Source organism: Biomphalaria glabrata, chromosome 7 (assembly GCF_947242115.1).
Source record: "Biomphalaria glabrata chromosome 7, xgBioGlab47.1, whole genome shotgun sequence".
NCBI classification, from domain to species: Eukaryota; Metazoa; Mollusca; class Gastropoda; family Planorbidae; genus Biomphalaria; species Biomphalaria glabrata.
Genome location: NC_074717.1, coordinates 18,742,063 through 18,761,019, shown reverse-complemented (window position 1 = coordinate 18,761,019; position 18,957 = coordinate 18,742,063). Strand labels below are relative to the sequence as shown.

General features: G+C 39.2%; 1 protein-coding gene across 3 annotated transcripts; it reads right to left on the bottom strand.

Annotated features, from left to right (window-relative positions):
* Positions 1 to 1,972: 1,972 nt before the first annotated feature.
* LOC106062253 (uncharacterized) lies at positions 1,973 to 18,756 on the bottom strand. 3 transcript variants are annotated; one of them, XM_056036612.1, is made up of 4 exons: positions 18,466 to 18,756; positions 10,093 to 10,326; positions 8,011 to 8,218; positions 1,973 to 3,818 (listed from the first exon to the last, which is right to left on the bottom strand). In XM_056036612.1, exons 2-4 carry the CDS (start codon positions 10,302 to 10,304, stop codon positions 3,603 to 3,605), a joined length of 636 nt encoding a protein of 211 aa, XP_055892587.1. In that variant the 5' UTR covers positions 10,305 to 10,326; positions 18,466 to 18,756; the 3' UTR covers positions 1,973 to 3,602. The 3 variants fall into 3 exon arrangements, with proteins under 3 accessions (XP_055892587.1, XP_055892588.1, XP_055892589.1); XM_056036613.1 differs by lacking the exon at positions 18,466 to 18,756 and adding an exon at positions 13,647 to 13,866; XM_056036614.1 differs by lacking the exon at positions 18,466 to 18,756 and adding an exon at positions 13,568 to 13,620.
* Between the last annotated feature and the right edge of the window lie 201 nt (positions 18,757 to 18,957).

Below are 18,957 nucleotides of genomic sequence, written 5' to 3'. Positions count from 1 at the left end.
CTGGTGGTGTCACCTTTCGGGTTTTCGTGTGTGTGTGGGGGGGGGCAACTTCCTCGTTTGTGCGAGAGGCCGTGACCTCCGTGACCCCGTGGTCAGAGCTAAGGCTTTCTATGTCGAAGGCGCCGGCGAGGCCATCGTGGCAATCTGATACTGTGGACTGGTCCCGGGCGTCGCGCCCGGAAAGTGCTACCTGGCTCACATCCTGACGTATATCCGGTAGAAGCAACCGTTCCCGCGTAAGTTGATAGGTTATCCGATGGTAGCACACTTTGCGACCATAAACCCATCGTTGCCGTTGTATGGTCGGGGCCTTCGACGTCGGTCCTGCCCATACCCGCTTTTCCGATTATTGACTTTGACATGATAGAGAGAAATTTGCCCCTAGGGGGGGGCAACTGGTTGCATGTTAAACAATTGGACTGTCCCCATGGTTGAGACAATAGCTGAATGTCTTGAGCTGGTGCCCAAGACTGCTGAACCCATTGTCGGCACTGCCTGCTTTCTCTTCGAGAGAGGGGAAATTTTAGAGACCGTTTCTTTCAACGTTCGTTTCCAATGCCGTCGGCGTGGCGGCTTAGTGCTATGCCGGTGTTTCCGGAAACACTGGCTCAGAGGTCTCTTAACGTTAATAGCGCGCTGTATCGTAGCACGTTAGTCTCCCGTGAGACCTTGTGAGTCAGATACAGTGATTACTAGGTTAGCCATGCTCCCCCACACGCTGGGGGGGGGGGGCGGAGACGTGTGGATATTTTTACATTAGTCACCTGGCCTTTAAAACCAGTAACCAAAAACCAGTTCCACTTGGCCACCCCCTTGAGGGGTGTTCACGCGGCAACCACGATGAGTTGGGATCTGGAATAGCTCCGACATAAAAGTAGAAGACTCTAGTCTCGCTTTGGCGATAAAACATTGTAATATCTTCTTGAAAAGAATCTTTTAAATGGATCTTCTTGCTAACGTCTCTACTAGACATTGGTAATAGCGAGTAGTTCGTTGGTGAGAGATTATTCTCATGCCTTGAATGTGAATATATATGTCAAAAGAAAATTGTACGTTAAGCATTTCCCTTTTTAAGTGACATGTTATGGCCTCCTTCAGTCGTGAAGCGACTATAGATCATCTCATGGAAATGAGATGAATGCCTAGGCATTAGCTGTGGTCGGAACGATGTCGCTCACACATCAGTTCCCCCCTCTCCACGCAGCTGATTTATCCAAAGGAACGGCAAATGCCGATACAGTTTGGGGTCAACGACGCCGAAGGTTTTGCCAAGGTGTAGCACTGGGTGTTGCAAACTGCGTCAGGGTCGCCGGCTCCTGATTTTTCCTTAGGGTAGACTCCCGAAGCCTTTCCCAGGATTGAGTATAACAGCAAGGGAGCAGACGTTTGAATTCAGTTTTCCTTCACATAGGTGGGAAAGCAGCAATGGCTAACGAGACCCTCCTGCCCGAAGCTTACTTGTTTAGGCGCCAGTTCTGCGCCTTCACGACTTCTTCTATTTGTGAAAACTGTTCTGCTGGACTAAATATCTGAGCCAAACGTGAAGATCCAGAAGTTGGACTGGTTGTCAGAGGCCTTTTGAGCCACATATCATTAGGTAGCATTTCATAGGTAGTGTAGTGCGTATATGACAATGACAACCTTGCGGAAGCTACTTGATAAATAATACTGAAAAGGACGCGCTTGTTAAAAATGGAAGCATAATTAAAGTTAACCTTGTAAACCTAGTGTAAATTTTAAAAATACATTTTGATTTCATATAGCTTATCAGTTCGTGTAAAAATATAATACTTGCATTTTGCATTATCAAGGTTAACATATTTACAATCATATGGCAAGTGATCTGTGGACCGGATATATTCAAATGCCATGGCCGATTTTGACAACCAGTCCGCCCTGAGTCAGTGGATTGCATTATTTTATTATTAGGCCTACTGAATAAAGAAAATAATATCAACAACACAACAGCATATTATTTTATGAAATTATAGCTTTAATTATCATTTATTAGATTCTAGCTATTTACACAAAACAATACTTAAATAACAATAACAGTTTTCACGAGAGTATCTAGTCCATTGGCAGCATCTAACCCTTAGTATGTCTTTGTTAGGCATTAATTGCTACCCTAATAAATAAATAGATATGCATTGTGAACGTATGTCTATAAATATGTATGTGTCTGTGTGTTTATTATCTTATTATAAATACAGACGTGAGACAGTACTTAAAAAAACATTACGCCCTACGAGTGTCTCTAGGTCAATTTAGTCATGCATGTTAATCAATGACTGACATGTGTGTGTGATAATGACAACTGTAATAATAAGACAACAATAAAGATGATGTTAACAAAAGTTTGGAAAGCGAATGTCTATGGAAACTAATATATAAAAAAAATAATTGTCATTGTCAGCCGATGGAAAGACGACACCAAAGTCAAAGTTACCTTAAGAGTCCTGATTATATCTTTACATTCTATATCCCCCCCCCCCAGAGAAGAGGAAAAATTATGTGTGCATATAAAAGAATATTGGGCCTACTGTTGCAGGCCTACCACATTATAAGAAACTCTCTCAAAGCATAATACTCTTGATAAAGGAGCTACAATAAACATATACACATATATATGTATATGTTTAAATGAAAGTCTAAAAGCCCATGCTACTAAAAACTGCTATAAATTGTTTACAGATTTTGAAACACTTTGACTATTTCAGTGGCATTTTCATATGTATAGATTGTAAAATGCTCAGATTTATGTATTTTGCTCTTAACAGAAGAGAATTGAAAGAAACCAGAAACTGAGGCTTATCATTGTTACTGTTATTTAAAAAAATGAAAGACTTTGTTATGATATCACTGATATTACATATATGGAAAAAATATCACAGAATAAACAAAAAATTGACATCATTAACAAAAAGTAGATATTTATGTAGGAATTATGGAACCTCTAAATAATGTCACAATTAATAATTGTTTTCATGTTTCCATTTTCTCCCGTTATATTTCATGTATATATAGGGTTACACGATATTCTAGGCCTACATATCTCATTTATAAAGGCTATATTTCACAAATATAGACACATATAATAGGCCTATGAGCATTTTCGTATGCATCTGTTATATGCAAGTATTATGTTGTATTAAACTCTAATAAATTTGGTCAAAATTAAACAAATAGTGACTTCGGTTCTTGCAAATAGCTCACAACCTCATGCGCATTATAACAAATCATTATTAGAATTAGTTTTACATTAATCAGAAAAAAAGAATTGAGAAATATTGAATTCTTGAACACTAATAAGCATATCAAATATGCTGAGTTAAAGTAAAGAAAAATGGTTCCCCTTTCAGACCTGAGATCATGTTGAGTTACTTCTTTTAGAATCGTATATGGGTCTCTTTATTATAAGCCTATATTTGCAGGGCGTAATACGGATGGCATGTCACTCAACATACATGTTTGACCGTTAGTCGTTAGAATTTTAATATTATCTCTCTCTTTCTCTCCCTAGTACATACGCACACAAACACACACTCACTTTTGATATATAAATTATATTAACATTGTAAAAAAGGTATACACAATTTTTGTCATCCAAAAGCTTTGTTGATCTGTCCACCTTCCAATGTTTTACCCAGTTGTTCCCCTTTTCGCAGTAATGTCGTAGCTTTATCAACTTTCGACTTCTGTTCCTTTGGAATTTCTTTCTGGACTTCAGTGATTTGACCGTCCAATTCATTGATCTCCGTCACAATAATAGTTTCGTTCACTTTTCCTGGTCGTATTTTTCTATAAATAGATTGCACCTAGAAATATAGCAAGCAAAATATTTTTTGTTTAACTCCTTAACAAACAAGACGAAGCTTATGTAAAGGAAAGAACTCAGCACTTACAACTATATCTCTCAGAAGGTAGAAGTCCTTCCCATTTTTCGGTATCAAACAAAATAATATATTACCAATAAATAATTGACTAATTTTTTATTTTTATAACTGATTCATGTTTTCATAGGTACTAAATAATTGTTTTAAGTTTGATCTGTGAATTGTTGTGAAAGAAATAACGTGTACAATTATTTAAGGGGACAAAACCCGACATATTTTAACATATCTGTGAACACTGAAGAATTAAATTATCTTGGTATCAAACAAAATAATATATAATCAGCATATATTGACTTATTGCTTACTTTTTCTAAATTGATTTATGTAGTATTGTCTAATCTAAGCCAATGAATGATTGTGCAAAGTTTCAACTTGATCCGAGAATGAGTTTGGGAGAAATAACGTGTTCAAACTTTTACCATATAGAGTTGATATAATCTTTGTAAAAAAAAAAAGAGAGAACAATAAAATAGAAATTTTAATTTTAGCTTTCATGTACTTCGGGGCTCGCAAGGACCTTCCTTCAGGGAACAGTACCAGGGAAAAGAAGAGGCAGACAGAGAAAGCGATGGGAAGACAACATAAAAGAATAGACAGACCTGCCATTGAAAGAGAAAGAGAGGAATGGAGAAAGACGATTTACAAATCTTGTGTGGTGCCCAAACGGTCTAACAGACTAAGGCATAGGTAAGGTGAGGTGGTGTAATGACTATGTTTGTACTGCTCTTATCAACACACTCCAAAACTCGCTTCCCTTTTTTTGTTTTCAATTCCAACAATTAGCAAACATTTAGAATAAAAAAAACTCTACTTTTGAAGTTGGGTGGAAGTTTGGAAATTCACAAAACAAGCAGCGAAGTTAATGGAATATTGCGCTTATAACGCGAATATCGTGGGTTTGATTCCCATACTGGTCGGCTGATAGCGCGAATATCGTGGGTTAGATTCCCATACTGGCCGGCTGATAGCGCGAATATCGTGGGTTTGATTCCCATACTGGCCGGCTGATAGCGCGAATATCGTGGGTTTGATTCCCATACTGGCCGGCTGATAACGCGAATATCGTGGGTTTGATTCCCATACTGGCCGGCTGATAGCGCGAATATCGTGGGTTTGATCGGCGCCTTCGACACGGTGGTCACGGTTTGATCCCCATACTCGATTTGCATGGGGGCTACGAGGCATTAAGGGCGAATTAGTCCTTCCTACTCTGTTCCCTTTCTCAGATCAGTATCCAATTCGATCTGAGTCGATACTTGACAATGTCTGAAAAAAAAAACAAAGATGTTATTGTTTTGGTATATATCAACCCTTACAACCACTGGGAGATGAAAGTGGCTCCCCTTTTCTTTTCTTCTTAGTTCCCCCTTCAGAACTTGTAATCTATAGGGCAGTCCACATGAACAGGGCCGGTCCTACAGATTGCGGGGCCCTATGCGAAACGGATTGCGCGGGGCCTAGTCTGGGTAAGGATAAGTATAAAAAATGAAACTAGAGGTTTGGTATTAGAAAATAGAATCATCTTTGCATTTATTACTGTCAAACTACGTTTACGAGCCATCTACAGTAGATGGTAGATTTCGAACAAAAAGCCGATATACATAGGATTCAGATCTGCCTTTTAGATTTACTATCAACAACTCAACTAGCAAAATGTAGCTTTTGATTTTTTTAAGAGGCCGAGAAAGACTTAGATCTATATTTTTATGCTAGTGACTATTAAAGTAAATTAGGTATTTAAACTTCTTGTTTTGTTTAAAATTCGCCTAATTATTACACTTTTATTAAATGAAAGTTGACAATGCCGTTTTTTTTTTAATCGCGAGTAGGATTGGCATTTTCCGTATTGAAGGACATCCCGAAATGCCAATTTTGTCTGTTTTTAAGGAAATTTGAAAATAGTTTTATTTAATAATTTACACATAGAATTCGTGCGGGGCCTATGAAAGTGCGGGCCCACTGCGGCCGCATAGGTTGCAGTGGCCTAAGACCGGCCCTGCACATGAACTATGTAGAACAACACGTAGAACTACAATTGTATATTTTCATATTTGATCAAAACACATACAAATAGGTCTATAAAAATACATTTTAAAAATTTAAATTAAATGAACTGACATTATATATTTTGAATCAATCATTTTTAGTTCATCTAGGCTAACAGTTATACAATTTTACGAATTGAAATATTTCTATTAAATGTTTTTGTAAAATCGCAACTTTTATTATTATAGCATGCTTAGTGCGCTATGGTCCAACCAATAAGGTGCCTTTTTAAGAGTCTGAATTCAAACTCAAGCCTTCAGGATGGAAAGCCGACTTGTTAGCCACTGAGCTAGCCAACTACTTAAAAAAGAAAGTCAATTGTAGGTTTAAAAATGTTAGCAAGCGACCTAATTCTCATGTCCCCCTAGCTTAGCTTAACTGTCTCTTTATAAAACAAAATAAATAAATTAATTATTTTTTTAAAATCTGAATCATGTAATGTCATCGACAATGAATAATTGTGAAAAGTTTCAACTTTATCCGAGAATGGGAAGTGGGAGAAAAGAAAGGAAAATATTCCACCCAGATAGACAGTGTGAGACAGTGTGAGACAGTGTGAGACAGAGTGTGAGACAGTGTGAGACAGTGTGAGACAGTGTGAGACAGTGTGAGACAGAGTGTGAGACAGTGTGAGTTGATATATATTAGCTTTGTAAAAAAAAAAAATCTCTCATTGAATTTTTTTAAAGGCCTGACACTGCATACACACACACACACAGAATGCCCAACAAATCTATTTCTATTTTATTGATTGTTATTTGAGTGACGCGTTATTTTTGTGAAGTATCAGGTGACCACTGGATAAAATACTCTCCACGCCATCAGGGTGCCAGTGATACATACCGTTTGGCGTCGCACTGAGACAACAGGAGCTGTACATTTTGTTTGTTTGATACCATTCTGAACTTCTAAAGACGTAGATACGCATGAACATTTTAAGCTAGACTAGCTCATTCAACCGTATTGTTTTAAAGTAAATCTTTTAGAGACACCCGCCCCCCCCCACACACACACACAAAATAGACCATCCCAAATACTCTTTCAAAGCCAAGCTATAATGGTAACTCAGCAAGATAAAGCTATTTTAAAGTTGTTTTTTTTTCAGATCACATCACACATTACTAGATGGTTGGCGCATTGCGGTGTTATTGTTTAGAGCCGTGTTTCCCGAATTATGTTCCGCGAAACCCCAGTGTTTTGTGAGGCCTGAATAGGTGTTCCACGAACTACTGGAATAATTCATTAGAAGACCACTACGTGAATTAGTCTCTAAAAAAATAAGTCAAGCCTTCAGCAAAATACTCAGAATGTGTGAAGTGTTTAGTGAAGATGGAAGTTTGGGAAACACTGGTTTAGAGACTTGATAGACTTGCACTGTTGTGTACAGCTGGTTTAGAGACTTGCACTGTTGTGTACAGCTGGTTTAGAGACTTGATAGACTTGCACTGTTGTGTACAGCTGGTTTAGAGACTTGATAGACTTGCACTGTTGTGTACAGCTGGTTTAGAGACTTGATAGACTTGCACTGTTGTGTACAGCTGGTGTTTGACTTACGACCACGTTTGATTGCGACAGATCGGTGACAACACGATTAGGTACTAAGTTGATTAGGTTGTTCAGTACCGTAAAATGATGTACAAATCTTTAAGGTCATATCTCATCATCATTTTCTTTCATTCTTGTCATAAATCTATACAGACCAGTCATTATACATAAAGACAGGCCCGTCGCCAGGAAGAGGAGACAAACAGGATTTTAGATTGTGTCGGGTGTACCCACAGGTACCCAACTGTCTGGGCCCAAAATATTTTGGGATGGTGTATTCCCATAAAAATACTAGTTTTGGATGTTTAAAAAAATTAATTCATTTTTAAAAAGGTAGTGATCGTAAAGACGAATTGTTCTGCGTGCAAAAAAATGTTTAAGACTTATCAGCAAGCATAATCTAACTCGTTAACAAAATCTTGTAAGACTTGAATTCTTGTTTCCAATGTATAACGTAACGACATCCTTGCTAAGTTTCGCATCTTGATACTATCTGCCCTCTTTGGTGTTACTTATTACCTACCTTTGCTTTGACCATGAGCCAGATCATGATGACAATGACAGGAATGTGAATAAAAGCAAGGAGAAAGGCGTGCAATCCACCTGACCAGTAATTGCCATTTGTCAGGTCATTGACGCAGACTATTGTTGTGTTTATTGTTGTCACCACCATCACGATTAGCGTGGCCATTCGGCCGAAGAAGTCCCCGGCCATCTGGATCCCTTTTTGGCTGAAAGAAAAACACATATGTTGGTCATTTATTTACATATGTCGATTTTAAATCCAAATAATTGTGCTGGAATGGACGGGCATCATACAGGTTTACACAGAATTAGACCTCACAAATGGAGGACTCAGAGCGACAACAAGCACGCTAGCTACACCACTGATATCTTTACAATTCAATAACAGACAAGCACGCTAACTACATCACTGATATCTTTACAATTCAACACCAGACAAGCTCGCTAGCTACACCACTGATATCTTTACAATTCAACAACAGACAATGACGCTAGCTACACCACTGATATCTTTACAATTCAACACCAGACAAGCTCGCTAGCTACACAACTGATATCTTTACAATTCAACAACAGACAAGCTCGCTAGCTACACCACTGATATCTTTACAATTCAACACCAGACAAGCTCGCTAGCTACACCACTGATATCTTTACAATTCAACAACAAACAAGCTCGCTAGCTACACCACTGATATCTTTACAATTCAACACCAGACAAGCTCGCTAGCTACACAACTGATATCTTTACAATTCAACAACAGACAAGCTCGCTAGCTACACCACTGATATCTTTACAATTCAACACCAGACAAGCTCGCTAGCTACACCACTGATATCTTTACAATTCAACAACAAACAAGCTCGCTAGCTACACCACTGATATCTTTACAATTCAACACCAGACAAGCTCGCTAGCTACACAACTGATATCTTTACAATTCAACAACAGACAATGACGCTAGCTACACCACTGGTATCTTTACAATTCAACAACAGACAAGCACGCTGGCTACACCACTGGTATCTTTACAATTCAACAACAGACAATGACGCTAGTTACACCACTGGTATCTTTACAATTCAACACCAGACAATGACGCTAGCTACACCACTGATATCTTTACAATTCAACAACAGACAATGACGCTAGCTACACCACTGATATCTTTACAATTCAATAACAGACAAGCACGCTAGCTACACCACTGGTATCTTTACTATTCAACAACAGACAATGACGCTAGCTACACCACTGGTATCTTTACAATTCAACAACAGACAATGACGCTAGCTACACCACTGATATCTTTACAATTCAACACCAGACAAGCTCGCTAGCTACACCACTGATATCTTTACAATTCAACAACAGACAATGACGCTAGCTACACCACTGATATCTTTACAATTCAACAACAGACAATGACGCTAGCTACACCACTGATATCTTTACAATTCAACAAGAGACAATGACGCTAGCTACACCACTGATATCTTTACAATTCAACAACAGACAATGACGCTAGCTACACCACTGATATCTTTACAATTCAACGCCAGACAAGCACGCTAGCTACACCACTGATATCTTTACAATTCAACATCAGACAAGCTCGCTAGCTACACCACTGGTATCTTTACAATTCAACACCAGACAAGCTCGCTAGCTACACCACTGGTATCTTTACAATTCAACACCAGACAAGCTCGCTAGCTACACCACTGATATCTTTACAATTCAACACCAGACAAGCTCGCTAGCTACACCACTGATATCTTTACAATTCAACACCAGACAAGCTCGCTAGCTACACCACTGGTATCTTTACAATTTAACACCAGACAAGCTCGCTAGCTACACCACTGGTATCTTTACAATTCAACACCAGACAAGCTCGCTAGCTACACCACTGGTATCTTTACAATTCAGCAATAGACAAGCTCGCTAGCTACATTGTCAGTCTTTGATATAACAAAATTTTTTTTTAAAGTTCCATTTTGTTCTGGTTGTAGAATGGGTAAATATGACTTATATATTCAGCCTAGTTTAGGTTGTACAGCGGATAACATGACTTACACTGGTTGCCGTATAATGTCTTTCTTGGTTTTATTTTGGGCATCATTTGTGTTTTTTGTCTGGACTGTGATTATCTTGCTGTCTGTGGTGTTCTTCTTAGCGTCTTTCTTGTTGACTGACGAGGGGTTTCGAGCTAGTCCAGGAACTGGTTCAGTGTTGTCTGGTTTAGATACTTGTGTGGCAGGATCATATTCGACATCTTCCACCTCCATGAGTGAAATCTTGTCTTAATTTCTAGATAACAGATAAGAGTTGTCGGCATTATTTTTTTTTCAAATAAAATCATTAAATATTTTGTCAAGTCAAGAGTCATTATCTTTTATTGAACACAATTATTAATTACCAAAACGATGTATAATATTCATTGTATTTAGATGTACATATGTACTTAGGGTTACCAAACTGAAACTCAAAGTCAAACATAGATTAAGTCTGGAACTCAATGTCAAACATAGATTAAGTCTGGAACTCAGTGTCAAACATAGATTAAGTCTGGAACTCAAAGTCATACATAGATTAAGTCTGGAACTTAATGTCAAACATAGATTAAGTCTGGAACTCAAAGTCATACATAGATTAAGTCTGGAACTCAGTGTCAAACATAGATTAAGTCTGGAACTCAAAGTCAAAGATAGATTAAGTCTGGAACTCAATGTCAAACATAGTTTAAGTCTGGAATTCAATGTCAAACATAGAATAAGTCTGGAACGAAATGTCAAACATAGATTAAGTCTGGAACTCAAAGTTAAACATAGATTAAGTCTGGAACTCAATGTCAAACATAGATTAAGTCTGGAACTCAGTGTCAAACATAGATTAAGTCTGGAACTCAAAGTTAAACATAGATTAAGTCTGGAACTCAATGTCAAACATAGATTAAGTCTGGAACTCAGTGTCAAACATAGATTAAGTCTGGAACTCAGTGTACGTAAGTCAATGAAGAGTTTATTTTTTCTCTTTTGTCCACTATGTGGGTTCTTTTACAAAAACGCAATTTCGACGATGAATTCTACTCGTGAAAGCCAAAAAAAAAATTTACATTTACAGCTTTGAAAAACAGTTTCCATATAGAATAGATTAACAGATGCTCTATTTTTTTTCTTCCATTTGAGAAAGTTTGTTTTATAACTAGAAGACAGGATGGAATACTGATTGATACGGAACGGAACCTTGCAAGGGCATTTGAATAAAAATTATTTTTCTTTCATTGGTTGAATGTTTGCATCATAAGATTACTGCGGCATGTTAATGACTGCTATTCCATACCATAAAAGGAGTGGTTGAGAAATTTCAGACGTGCGCAAAAGGAGATTGGTTGGTTACAAACAGGCGGGAGGACGAAGGTGGTAAAAAGAGAGACATTGGTAGTTGAACGACAACAGTAAATGTTTTCCTTAAATTGTATTTGTACATTTATATAAAGTGTGGATAGAATTCAAGTGGTTCCTAGTTCCAGAATACAAGCTTTGTATTTATTGTTCAAGGATCTCAGTTTTGAATTTCTGGTTGACATTTGTATCTCCGGCATCAGGAGATTGAGTGTTCAGTACTTGGAAAGAGCTGTACATCAGAAATGCATTGTCTGATCTATACAGTCTCATCGTAACATCAACCAACACTTCGTAACATATATATATATACATCCCATTACAGCAAGCAACAGAGTAAACGCCGGACATATACCCACTCCGAAAAGGAGGTCTTTTTGGTGGACCTGTGTTAATCCTTTGTATTATAGGTTAAATGATAAACCAATTTATTGCTATAATTTTAATTAACAAAAGTAGTTTAGTAAAGTTTCTTCTTTGGTTCTTGTTACCCATGGTGTGACATACGTTCAGACCTGATTTCAACTAGCACAACGACCAAACATCTTTACTTTACCAACTAATGTCTGGTACCCATTAGAGCTGGATGGACTCAGGGGCGTCCTGAAAATCTCTATGTAAAATATCTCATTCTTCATCGAGATTTGAACTCCAGACCAGCGCTTCACTACTCGGCAACCACTTGGAGTATTAATTAAAAAAAAAACAACGCAATATGACGAGAATACCAATGTCATGGTCACCATGTGACAACTGTTGCAACAGACAGACAGCGATGCATTTACACTTCTTGGGGGAGGGGGGATATTATTAAGAAGTGTTTCCCCCCTGCTTTTTCAAAAGTTGCTGAATTGGAACTCGAGGTCTTGAGATTCCTTAATGGAAGACCGGTGCGTTAGCCTCTGAGCTACACAAGTACTTATATAAATAGAAGGCCTACTCTTTAAAAAGTCTATTGTTTAGTGAACGACCTAACTCTCTACACAAGGCTTATCTTCCATTAGTGACGTGTACAAGATTTCACCCAGACAGAACCAGCTCTGTTTGCAACAAAACTAGTCGACCGGCGGCGTAATATATTTTGGGGTGTCATTCAATATGGAAAACGCCAATCCTACGCGCGGTAAATAAAAACGGCATTATACATTAGCCGTAATTGTGTAGTCTGGTAAAAGAAGCTTCTCGCGCCTCAAACTAATGAAAAATTACTTAAGGTCAACAATGCTCAAAGATAGATTGAAATATTTGGTAATTCATGCTATTGAGCGTGATCTATGTAGGAAACAGAATTATTATGATATACTGTATGACTTCGCAATACGCAAGGCTCGTAAAGTAATTCTGTACGTAGTAAAGAATGAATAAAATGCAATGACGAATTTATTTTCTAATACAAACTCCTAAATTTCACTTATTATCCGCTTCCCTAACCAAACTTGGCCCCGCGAAATCATTTTCGCATAGGGCCCCACAAATGATTAAGTCCTTCCCTGCTATTTAGTGACAGGTGAATATACATAGCAGATTAGTTGTTCTCTTTCCATGACTTCTTGGTCACAATGGTTAAGTCTGGCGCTGCTGCTTAGTGTTTGTAAAATTTTTATTTGTAAAATGTTTTACATGTTTCGGATGTTCCTTCAGAGTTGAAGATAGTTTACTTCCTAGTCCAAACATCCCGCAGGACGATAGGGGATGAAAACGGGCAGGGTTTGAACCCGGGACTATCGATGAATCCAAAAGACTGTCCAGTGAGCAAACCGTACGACCGCACGACCAGGCAGCCATCCGTAGTGACGGGTGAATACTACTTGTTCTCCCTCCCCCCTCTTGTTTTTTCGTGGGGTAACTCTTTCCGCAGAAATAAAAGAGTGATCTTTCCTTTACTTCTTCTCGTCCAAACTCTTGAGCCATGAAGAGAATCATATATATAGATAGTTGCAAGAATGTGAGTTTAGACCTAGATCCAGACTCTCCAAACATGCATGCGCTTCTTAGTTCTTAATTACTAACGCGATTTATAAATAGCTTTACAACGCCATTGATGACTGCTATGTATAAATCTATTTCCAAGGACAAGTTGGCAACAACATTGATTTCAAATTGTAGTGATATACTGAAATATATATATAGCAGAATGAACACATTACCTAGAACGTAGGAAGCGAACATTGATTTCAAATTGTAGTGATATACTGAAATATATATATAGCAGAATGAACACATTACCTAGAACGTAGGAAGCGAACATTTACTTCAGAATTATATTCAACAACTCCTAAAATGTTCCTAAGACGTCTTCACAGACACCAGGCTAGAAATACTGTCTATACAAGTCTTTACAAGAAGGACTGGAAGTATAAGATGAACTACCCTATGGGTTTAATATTTGAAGTATTTAGCTAGAAAACCAATAGTCCGTGTCGACCCATATAAGGTGTGCCACTACACTTTGAGTGAATGAAAGAAAGAAAGGGAGATCAACTCGTTTGGTTCGTTTATTGACCAGGAATCAATACAGAATCGGTTGAAAGTGTTTTCACACACTTTCCGATCAATCTGTACAACTGTGGCTCGTGTGTATGTGTCAACACAACTATTTGTGCATGTAGCTGTCATTAGAGGTACCTCGACAATTTAAAGGGCCGCTATTTTTACATGTCCTTGAGATATTTATTATTTAGCAGTCATTGGCAATAGGCCTCTTTATTTTTAAGCTTTCCTTATAGGTTTTCATTAAGTTCAAATTACCCTTTGAGAGGCTAGTAGCCTACTTATACATTTTCAATGAACTATGTTACTGAAGTATAAAATATTGGTTCCCCGAGTTCGATTTCTTTTAATGCTTCTCTTCCTCTTTACCCAACAGTTCCAGAGAAGTGATAGGTGTAAGTTACGGTGTAACACAGTGATATCATATGTACATTTGCACACTAGTGTCAGTGCAACACCGCTTGTATTTACGTAATAAATGCAGTTCCTAATATGTCTTCCCTCTTAAACACTAGTTTGTTATTTGTGTAATACAAATATTCTACAATAGGATTATAGCGCATTGTGAAAGCTAAAAGCATGAAATAGCACAAACAATTGATAAAAATAGTTATCGACTTATTATTGTTAGTCTAGATGTATTACAAATTTAATTACACGACTGATCCAAACTAATTGATACAATTACACTTAAAATGACATTTTTTAAAGTATCTTTTTTATTTTGTTCATTTAATTTGAAATCTGATATTGATGCTGTTAGTTTACATTAAAAAGGAATATATTTCGGATAAAAAGATATACATCTTTTGGTATACATTTATTTCTGAAACTATATCCAGGCAAAACTTGATACATAAAAGCTTTTCAAATAATCCATACATCTGGGGTAAAATACATGGCCACTTGTTAAAGATGGGAACGCGGTGGCTGATTTGTTAAACGCTTGGCTTACGGACCGGGATCCTGGGTTCAAATCTTGGAGAAGACTGGGATTTTGAATTTCGGGATATTTAGTACGCACCTGAGTCCACCCAACTCTAATTGGAAAAGTGAAGGCGGTTGGTCGTTGTGCTGGCCACAGACACCCTGCTTATTAACCGTTGGCCAAAATACAAATGATTTTAACACCATCTGCCATGTAGATCAAAAGATCTGAAAATGGAATTCAATGTTACTTTTAAAGTATTTCTAATAAGTAGTTTCGACCTGCTGTGCTTAGGTCTTCTGGATTAATAATCTGTATCTGTTTGGTCCAAACCCTTTTTTTTTTTTGTACAGAATTCTTTTTCTGAATCATTTACATTGAGAGTTACAGCGCTTTACTTTCAATTTAAAAATAGATCTGCAAAATGCATGTCACCCAAATAACTTGTTTGTCAAGAGAAGATATGCTAGTAGCAATATCGACCATTGCTTTCTATTGTCAGCTGTCAGTTCATGTCAAAAAGTAGGTGTTCCTCTAAACTTCTTTATTATTTACAATAGCAACAAGAATGACATTCACATATTTATTATATGTTGGAAATAATCATTTATTTAACTGTAAGACTAGCATAAACTTTCGACTAAAAGTTAAGACTATATTAAAACTGTATTCTTTAGTGGTTTCCGTACTCCTATAAAGGGTTGTGAAAGTCGTATAGCCTGAGTGAGTTGAGACAGACAGGCGGAGTGAGATGAGACAGACGGGTGGAGTGAGTTGAGACAGACGGGTGGAGTGAGTTGAGACAGACGGGTGGAGTGAGTTGAGACAGACGGGTGGAGTGAGATGAGACAGACGGGTGGAGTGAGTTGAGACAGACGGGTGGAGTGAGTTGAGACAGACGGAAGGAGTGAGTTGAGACAGACGGGTGGAGTGAGTTGAGACAGACGGGTGGAGTGAGTTGAGACAGACGGGTGGAGTGAGTTGAGACAGACAGGGGAGTGAGATGAGACAGACGGGTGGAGTGAGATGAGACATACAGGGGAGTGAGATGAGACAGACGGGTGGAGTGAGATGAGACAGACAGGGGAGTGAGTTGAGACAGACGGGCGGAGTGCGTTGAGACAGACAGGCGGAGTGAGATGTGACAGACAGGTGGAGTGAGTTGAGACAGACAGGCGGAGTGAGTTGAGACAGACAGGCGGAGTGAGTTGAGACAGACGGGTGGAGTGAGTTGAGACAGACGGGTGGAGTGAGTTGAGACAGACGGGTGGAGTGAGTTGAGACAGACAGGGGAGTGAGATGAGACAGACGGGTGGAGTGAGATGAGACATACAGGGGAGTGAGATGAGACAGACGGGTGGAGTGAGATGAGACAGACAGGGGAGTGAGTTGAGACAGACGGGCGGAGTGCGTTGAGACAGACAGGCGGAGTGAGATGTGACAGACAGGTGGAGTGAGTTGAGACAGACAGGCGGAGTGAGTTGAGACAGACAGGCGGAGTGAGTTGAGACAGACGGGTGGAGTGAGTTGAGACAGACGGGTGGAGTGAGTTGAGACAGACAGGCGGAGTGAGATGAGAGAGACAGACGGGTGGAGTGCGTTGAGACAGACAGGCGGAGTGAGATGAGACAGACAGACAGGCGGAGTGCGTTGAGACAGACCGGCGGAGTGAGATGAGACAGACAGACGGGTGGAGTGAGTTGAGACAGTCAGGTGGAGTGAGATGAGACAGACAGGCGGAGTGCGTTGAGACAGATAGGCGGAGTGAGATGAGACAGACAGGCGGAGTGCGTTGAGACAGACAGGCGGAGTGAGATGAGACAGACGGGTGGAGTGAGTTGAGACAGACAGGTTGAGTGAGATGAGACAGACAGGAGGAGTGAGATGAGACAGACAGACGGGTGGAGTGAGTTGAGACAGACAGGTGGAGTGAGATGAGACAGACAGGCGGAGTGAGATGAGACAGACAGGTGGAGTGAGTTTAGACAGACAGGTGGAGTGAGATGAGACAGACAGGTGGAGTGAGTTGAGACAGACAGGTGGAGTGAGATGAGACAGACAGGTGGAGTGAGTTGAGACAGACAGGTGGAGTGAGTTGGGACAGACAGGTGGAGTGAGTTGAGACAGACATTTGGAGTGAGTTGAGACACACAGGCGGAGTGAGTTGGGACAGACAGGCGGAGTGAGTTGGGACAGACAGGTGGAGTGAGTTGGGACAGACAGGTGGAGTGAGTTGAGACAGACGGGCGGAGTGAGTTGAGACAGACAGGTGGAGTGAGTTGGGACAGACAGGCGGAGTGAGTTGGGACAGACAGGTGGAGTGAGTTGGGACAGACAGGTGGAGTGAGTTGAGACAGACAGGCGGAGTGAGTTGCAGATCAATGCATATAAAGCAGTGGTTCTCACCACACTTTTGCGTGGCTTCGAGACCTGGGTGCTGTATCGAAGGCTCCTCGATCGCTTCCATCAAAGGTGCATCCGCTCTTTAATGGGTATACGCTGGCAAGACTACATTACAAATAACTATGTTCTGCTAGAGGCAGATGTGATTGTATAGAAGCACAAATTATCATTCGACAGCTGCGCTAGACAGACACAGTGCCCGCATGGAAGACGACAGCATGCCAAACGCGATTTTCTTTGACCAGCTTAAAGGAGGACGGCGTAACAGATGTCCTTCGTAAGAGCTATAAAGTTCAACTCAGGCCCAATTTCGCCCTAAACTGTCATAGAGGAAAATATCTGGCAGCGAATGGCCTCTGAAAGAGATGTTGGTTAGCTCTCATAATGGTCACAGAACTTACATTTGAGACTCAAAGAAAAGCCTTTATTGAAGACAGGCGCAGAAGGCGAAAATAAATCTTAAAAAGACGGCAAGAAAAGAACTTAGTCTCCAAGTCACAACTGGGTTTGTGGAGTCTTGTGAAACACTGCACTCATCTTTTATCCATGGAATCGAAGACATTGCCATTATTAATTTAAAACAACAATTAATCAGCAGAGTTTGGTATTTACAAGAGAAATGTCAAGTCCAATCCGCGAAATACACTTCAACATTGAACCAAAGGAAAACGTTTCTTCCTTGAGGACTTGAATGAGAGCTTGACCCTTAAGAAGGCAATTAAATCAATTAGATAATCTTTTAAGTTTCAATACCTTCAGTTAGGCAAGATTCACATTGAACCATATCTTCGTAACTATCAGTTCATTGAATACATAGCAATATTTAAAGTAAAACAATAATAACAGTAATAGATATCCGTATCTAGTGGTATGATATCGTCAATCGGACTAACAAAACAATAGTAGCGGCAACACTTTCGAAACTTACCCGTCTTTTTGTATTAGCGGAGATAAGGTTGTGGATGTTGATAGGTTGTGGTTGTTGATAGGTTGTAGTTGTTGATAGGTTGTGATTGTTGATCATAGTTTCTAATATTCTTGCCGCAAATATTGAAACCTGCCTTTTTAACTGCCTGAGTGGATCACTTACGGGCCGATTTTGAGTTTGTGTTTCCACGCAAACTGTCTTTGTAACCTTGTTTTATTTCTGAACATATATATTTATCTCTAAAAAGAAGGCGAGAAAGGACAATAGGTCACACTAAATAAAACAGATATACTCACCTTTTTGTTAAAACTTGTTGTCTTGGTGGATACGTACATCCATATCTTTAAGTTGTGAAGCGGTCGTTCCAGTGTTTCAATGTGTAGTAGAAATAGCTTGCCCACATCCACTTAGGATGTTAAGACATAGTGCACGAGTGGCTGTCTTAATTCCAAAATTACAGTTACCTTTGATGAAAGAGTTGGCTACTTTCTCTGAAACATTATCCAAACACGTAGGTTTCTAGGCAGAACATACAACAACGGACATAATATTGACATACAAATACACAGGGGTGGAGAGAGTTTTCATTTCTATTGAGTACACGCTGATAGACTTTCAATTGATTGATTGGAAATCGATATTTTCACACAGGTCTCACGATATTGACGAAGTGTAAATGAACCAAAAAAAAAAAAAACAGCGTCAGTTTGAGATAACAACTAGATGGAACCACTTTTTCTTGTGTATTGCTCTTCTACTTATATCTCTCTTTGGTTTGACTTTTATCT

Excerpts from the sequence above, each read along its gene's own strand:
- LOC106062253 (XM_056036612.1), bottom strand. The coding sequence starts at position 10,304 with ATGGAGGTGGAAGATGTCGAATATGATCCTGCCACACAAGTATCTAAA. Across the intron at positions 8,219-10,092 it reads GACATTATACGGCAACCAGT|CCAAAAAGGGATCCAGATGG; the intron begins GTAAGTCATGTT and ends TTTTTCTTTCAG. Across the intron at positions 3,819-8,010 it reads GGCTCATGGTCAAAGCAAAG|GTGCAATCTATTTATAGAAA; the intron begins GTAGGTAATAAG and ends CTATATTTCTAG.